This window comes from Ursus maritimus, unplaced genomic scaffold (assembly GCF_017311325.1).
Source record: "Ursus maritimus isolate PB19 unplaced genomic scaffold, ASM1731132v1 scaffold_23, whole genome shotgun sequence".
Lineage (NCBI taxonomy): Eukaryota > Metazoa > Chordata > Mammalia > Carnivora > Ursidae > Ursus > Ursus maritimus.
Window position 1 is genome coordinate 42,925,345 of NW_024424786.1, and position 6,824 is coordinate 42,932,168.

Below are 6,824 nucleotides of genomic sequence, written 5' to 3' on the forward strand. Positions count from 1 at the left end.
CCCCCCCCCCCCCCCCCCCCCGCCCAGGGAGGTCGTGGGGATCCGGCCGTGCGCCAGCATGTGCTCAGAGGACGGTTCAGGCCGAGCTGAGGGCAGGGCTGGCAGGTAGGGTGTGGGTGTTCCCTTGCGCGCCGCCCCCCACCCCGGCAGCCTGCTGCTGAGGCGTCTGGCTGCAGGAAGAGTAGGGAGCCCCTCCAAGACCTCGTGCTGGGGCCTCATGGTCCCCGAGCTCTGCGGTGGGCGGCACTGCAGGGCCTCTGTCCCTGTTGGGCTCCGCACTGACGGCTGTGTCCCCGCAGATCCATGGCTGTGGGGAGAGGGCTCGTGCCCACGCCCGGCAGAGGATCAGCCGGGAAGGAGTCCTCTATGCCGGCAGTGGGACCAAGGACAGGTCCCTGGACCCGGCCAAGAGGGCCCAGCTCCAGAGGAGGCTGGATAAGAAGCTGGATGAGCTGACGAGCCAGAGGAAGAGTAAACGGAAGGAGAAGTGATGGGCCAGCTCTTCACACACAGCTCCAGAGCTTCTGTCTGGAAAAAACCCTGAGGGCGAGCAGGGCTGCTTTCTGCTTTTTTGTAGCTGTGCAACCTGACCCACCTGCCTGTCCCAGAGCCAGGTGGGGCACCGTGTCTATGGGCGAAGGGTGGGGTTTTGGACCCTGGAGATGAGCTCTTCCAACTTGACCGCTCTCGGAGGAGGGTGCCTGGAGCATGCGGTCATTGCCACATGGCCCTCTCTCTCGGCTTGGTGTGGGTCGGTCCGGGCGTGCCCTGTCCCCCTTCTGCCCTGGACCATTTCCTGGTCTCTTCCTTCCTTCCAGTCAGAATGGAAATCCCACCATCTGAATCTTGGGGTGTTGCCATGAGGGTCCCCTCAAATGGTGTCCCTCTGCCCCAGCCCGATGCCCTCTCAAGCTTCGTATAAGGAAATTCCCACTGTGGGGGGCCAGCCAGCTTTCAGGCCCCCAGAAGAAAGGAGAGCACTTGAAAAGTCAGCTCGTGTGTCTGAGAATGCCAGGCGCCTCTCCTGTGCGTCCCCGTGCAGCTGTGACTTCATGAGGCCAGTTTCCATCTGTGTCCTGTTCCCTGCCGGCTGTGGTGACCCGTCCTGGTCGTGCAGGGCGGCAGACACAGCTCAGGCTGCTCCTGCTCCTGCGAGGTCTGGAGGTTCCCCTGAGGCGTGTGGCCCGAGCAAGCCCTTCGCGGGTGACGGTCGTGGGAAAGAGCTGTCCCAGAGGGCTGCACTGCTGACAAAGCCAGGGCCCTCTCTGCCAGCTGCTCTACTGAGGAGAACCTCAGACGGATGTCATATTTTAGTTTCAGAGCTTTATTTGTTTAAATGGCATATAAATTTATTTAAGAGTAAAATAAAGATCTATGCACACCGCCCGCTGTGTTTGTTATGTGTCTGCGGTGAACGCGCCTTCCCCTTTTTGCTCCCTGTCCCTTTCCCGGAGTGGCCTGGAGCTCAGGGCGAACCCACGTTTGCTCCAAGTGCTCGGCGTCTGGAAGGCGCTGGCAACACCCAGAGCAAGGAGGTGGGTGTGCAGGGGCCCTGTGGGGGCCTTGTCCCCATTCACAGATGACAAAGGGGACGAAAAAATCCTTGGCTTTTCTACCAGTTAGAACAGAAGTTTGAAGCCAGGAAGGCTGGAGTTGTAAACTGATACAAACCAGGCCAGCCTCTGTGGGGAGATCGTGGGAGAGAGGCTGCCGCCCCAGGGAAGAAAGAGGCCGGTGGCAGAGACGGAGGCCTCCCTGGGGCCTCCGATCTGCCTCTGCCTCACATCCGTGGCCAGGGTCTGACCACCCGCTCTCCGTCGGCTTGTAACGTCCTCCATCCCCCTCAGACCCCCTCACGCAGACCTTGCACCTGCTGACCCTAAATGCTATTTGTGTCCCTATGATCTCAGCCTCCCTGACCAGGCAATCAAGGTGTCTGTGTTGTCCTGGGACACCTGGGTCGCTCAGTTAGGTGTCTGCCTTCAGCTCAGGTCATGATCCCGGTCTCCTGGGATCGAGTCCTGCATCGGCTCCCAGCTCAGTGGGGGAGCCTGCTTCTCCCTCTGCCTGCCGCTCCCCCTGCTTGTGTTTTCTCTCTCCTTCTCTGTCTCAGACAAATAAATAAAATCCTTTAAAAAAAGTTCTTAGGAGCCTCCTCTATCTTACACTTCTGCCACTGGCCCCCAAATGTCATTTATTCAGCACGTTTATTGACTGTGTCTTTGGCGCCAGGCCTGTGCACTTGGACTGCTTTGCTTTCGCCAGTGCTGGGGCACCCTCTCCTGGGGACAGCCCGCTGCCTGCCCAGGGCAGATGCCCTCTCTGCCACTGTGGACCCCCACCTCCCCCTTACACAGACGCCTTTCTTGCTCCTGGCAGCTGGCTTTAGGACTGAATAGTGCAGGAAGGGGACATGGAGGGGAGCCCACGGCAGTGTGTGTTTGAGGGCCACACGTGGTCCACTGGGTGGTTCGTGTCGGCACGGGGTGCTGCTCCTGCAGGAGCCACGCATAGCGTCCCAGATGGCTAGCTGCAGTTCTCACTGCCCCCAGCAGCCCGTGGCCCGTGGGAAACAAGATGGCGAGGGAGTGAGATCCGTGCCCACAAAGCAGTGTTTCACCGGCGTTGAGGGACACAGTGGCAGCTGTCTTGCTGAGAATGCTTGCTTTTTCTCCCTGTCTTTGTGATAATAAACTCTGATCCTCTGGCCACAGCAAGGCCTGGTTCAGGGATGGGCCAGAGTCCAAACAGGGCCTATCAGAGTGCTAGCCTGGGTCCACACACAGATGCTGAAATAAAGATGTTTGCTTTTTTTCCTGAGAGTGGCTGGCAGAGGAAGCCTGTCTGTAGGAGGGAAGGAGGCCAACACAAAAATAGCCAACACTAGGGGTAGGGAAATAGCACAATCACATTGTTTGAGCACCTGGATCCAGCCACACCTGACCCCCACCCCGTTCTTCACAGTATCCTGAACTAGTGTCCTTTTTTAGCTGAAGAAAGTCTGCCTTGGGTTTCCATCACTTGCAGCTAGAATGATCTTTGCTGGTCTGGTTGTGCCTTTGTACATCTTATTGGGCAGACCCACCCCCAGCAGGGCGGCAGTACCGAATCAGGACACCTCTGAAGGGCCTGCACCTTCATCCACGTGCTCTTCCCATGGGCCATCTTGCCAGGAAGAGCGTGAAGTAGGGGAAGGAAGGCAGCTCAGCTCGAGGGAAGCCTCCGGAATCAGAAGGCCCTGGAATGTGGCTTCAGCAAGTGCCCGTCTCCCCAGCTCGTCTGCTCATCAGTGACGGGCTTGAGAGCAGTCTTCACCTGGCCAGCTGTGTGGACAAGTCCCCAGAATGATCCGTGGGCAGTGTTCTAAGCCCTGGGTCTGGGTTAGCAGGCTCTGTGGCAGTGCCCGGCACGGGCTTTGCTGTGGCCGCCACGCCCACCTGCCCCTGCATGGAGCCTTCACCCTCCCCTGCTGACCTCCATTCAGGCTGGTTTTGGTGCATTGTTAAAATGTCAGAGTTGACCGTTGGAACACAAAAGTTTCCGTTTCTCATCCCAGCGAGACCTTGTTAGGACAATGTTTGTAACTGGTTGCTTGAAAAATGTCCTACATTTGGCCTGGACTGGGTAGCCCAAAAAAAGGGAAAAAACATGCCAAGCCAAACATCTTCTGAGGCAGTGAGGGTGCTCTTGCTAGCAACCTGCTGGCCGCAGCCCTTCCTGGAGGAGCCGCCCAGGGCTGAGGGTTCCCTTCCGGTGGTCACTGAGCGGGGAGCCCTGTCTTTTGGGGCAAGGGGGCAACATGGCAGAGGATAGAGCCCCAGCTTGGGCCGTGTCAGCCCGGGGGTTCATTCAAGATTCACCCCATATGGGCTGTGTGGCTCGTGCCTCTGTTTCCTCATCTGTAAAGTGGGTAAATAACAGGACCTGTCTCCCAGGGTTACTGTGCAGATAAAATGCTTTAAGGTCACAGGGCCCCTGAAACCGTGCCTGGCGCTTCTTGCTCAGGGAATGTCCGAGAAGCTGCAGACATCAGGAGGGGCGCCTCGTGCGGGTTTGACACACAGTCTTTCCCGCTCAGGGGAAAGGGGAGGCGGCCTGGGGCCCCAGGAGCTGGTCAGCTGCCGGCAGGAGTTGCTGGTACAGCTCTGCGTGGGCACGCCAGGCTTCCTTGGGAAGAACAGGGCTCACCCTCACCCCCTGCCGGTGGGCCAAGGACAGCTGCCGGGCCAGCCCAGCTCTGTGTTTACCTGGGTTGTTTACAGCGTTACCCAGAGGGACCAGGGGGCTGATGGGCACCATGCTGCTTTGGGATGTTTTAGGCCCAAGTTATAACCTGGCACTTAAAAGGAACTGTGGTGTGTGCCAGGAGCATTGCAAAAGCTGCAGCCTTATTTGGTCTGGAAACTTCTTTGCTTGGAGGAAAAGGGGAACGAGTAAGCAGGCTTCTCATCGGGGAGGGCAGATCTGTAATTGTGCTGTGACGCGGTGTCCAGCGTGAGGAAGTTTTGCTCCCTTCTGTGTGTGGCTGCCTGGCCGCCCGGCTCTCTGCCCTGCCCTCGATGGCCGGTGCGCTGTTGTGTTGTGCAGCTCTCCTGAGGTGCAGTGGCCAGATCATAAAATCCACCCCCTGCAGGCATGAGGGACACAGTGCGCTTTGGGGGATGCCGAGGGCTCTCCAGCCTCCGCCCCTCCCGGCTCCCTCGTAGCCGGCTGTGGTCATCAAGCTGGCACCTTCCCTTTCGTCCTTCGTTTGCTGAGAGTTTATTTGTGCATTTAGTCATTTACTTTTTTTTTTAAAGATTTTTTTTTTAATTAATTTTTTTTGAGATAGAGAGCATGAGTGGGGGGCAGAGAGAGAGGGAGAAGCAGGCTCTCCGCCGAGCAGGGAGCCCGACGCGGGGCTCGATCCCAAGATCCTGAGATCATGACCGGAGCCGAAGGCAGACGCTTCACCCACTGAGCCACCCAGGAGCCCCTATTTACTTGTTTATACAATTTTTATTAGACTTTTTATTTTTTAAATCATGAATAGACTTGGAACTTCATCAAAGGTTTTTTTGCGCCCTTTGAGATGGTCATGTAGGATTTGTCCTTTATTCTGTTAATATGGCCTCTGGTGCGTTATTTGCTTTTCTTTAAAAGATTTTATTGATTTGTTTGAGAGAGAGAGAACACACAGAGGCAGAGGGAGAAGCAGACTCCCTGCTGAGGAGGGAGCCCGATGTGGGGCTGATCCCACAACCCTAAAATCATGACCTGAACTGAAGTCAGATGCTTAACGGCCTGCATTAATTGATTTTTGAATGTTAAACCAACCTTGAATCCTGGATAAATCCCACCTGGTCATGGCGTTTAATTTATGTATATGCTGATAGGGGTGTGTGGTCGGGAGTATTTGCGAACCGTCGTTTTGGGTTTCTGCCCCAAATCAGAAGTGACTCCCCATCTGCGGGGCAGCTGTGCTTGGGCTCTTTTCGTGAAATGAGACTGGGATCTCAGGACTTGGAGAAACAGAGCCCCTGAAGGGTTTCTCATGCCCCTTGTTCCCCGCTGAGCACAGACTATCCTCGGTGGTAACGCGCACGTGTTAGCCCTCACCCTGAGCACGCACCATCAGCGTCAGGCGGTCTCGGGGGTGGACCGATGCAGGCCCCCACGTCCGGCCCTGTGGGGTGGGCTTTGGGGGTGAGTTGGGGCTGCAGTTCTCCTTCAACTCAGAGGAAGGGATACCAGCTCTGGCTTGCACAGCGGCGCTGCTGGGGCTGCTGGCGGCCCTGGCCGTGGGCGGGAGTGGGGGTGCTGGGCGAGATCACACAGCCCACCGTGTGCAGGGAGTTTCTGCTCCGTTCTCTGTAGTGAATGCAGGAGCGTCCTGGTGTCTCTTACACTCATTCCTCCAGTCGAGAGGACAGAGCTCGTGGCTTCCGCCTCCCTGTCCTCCCCCGTGCCCTCCTCACTGAGCTCTACGGGGCTGAGCCCCAGCAAACCCCCTCCAGCACGCTAGCTCGCTCTCTGAATGTATGGGAAAACACGTTCATGCAGGCGGCCAGCAGGTCGTTGAGCAGGGAGGGCCCTGGGAGCCGGGAATGACCCTGCCTCTCCCTTCCACCGAGCCGACATGCAGCTGTCTTCCAGGCCACGGCCTGCTTGAGGACGGTTGTGCGTTCGTGGTCTTCATTCCTGAACGGTGAGGCAGCGGGAGGCTCAGGCCCCATGGGCGGCGTTCCCCAGCCCCCAGCCTGGAGGGTAGCCTGTTTTGTAGGAGGTCAAGGTGACATGGCAGGTTTATGCTGAGCTGCACCGCCCCCCCGCCCCCATCTGACCCGACACTCAGCAGTGATACACAAAATGGAAAAAGTTTTAAAAACCTGGAGCCACACTCCAAAGAAGATAGACAACCCAGTTTTCCAGAAACCCAACAGGGCAGTCAGAGGTGTGGACACCGTGGGCCTGCGAGGTGCTTTTCCATGGCTGACAGGGAGGGACAGAGCCGATTCTCAGGCGGGATTGGAGCCAGGTTCCCACTCTGGAACTAGAAGCCGGGGCAGGACTTCCTGATTCATCAGAGGAGCAAGGGCTGTTCCCGTTACCATGGCTGCATGGTACACTTACCCGAAACTGTGTATGAGCAACAGTGACCATGCTTGTGGGTTCTGGGGCTCGGGAGTTTGGACAGGGCTGACTTCAGAGCCAGCTCTTTGCCTCGGGGCGGGGGGGGGGACGGCAAGAGGAGCTGCTGTGGGTCAGGCTGACAACCCTGGTCTCCAGCCAAGATTGTGCCTTCGCCTAACTTGCCCTGAGCCCACCCTGCTTCCCTCCTTCTC

The 6,824-nt window shown here is 57.6% G+C and overlaps 1 protein-coding gene across 1 annotated transcript in view; it reads left to right on the forward strand.

Annotated features, from left to right (window-relative positions):
- Positions 1–1,386, forward strand: part of IGHMBP2 (immunoglobulin mu DNA binding protein 2) — a 26,445-nt gene extending 25,059 nt beyond the window's left edge. The window contains exon 15 of the mRNA XM_040639575.1: positions 300–1,386. Within this exon, the coding sequence (XP_040495509.1) occupies positions 300–491 (192 nt within the window). The 3' untranslated portion in view covers positions 492–1,386. The remainder of the gene's footprint in view (positions 1–299) is intronic.
- Positions 1,387–6,824: the final 5,438 nt, after the last annotated feature.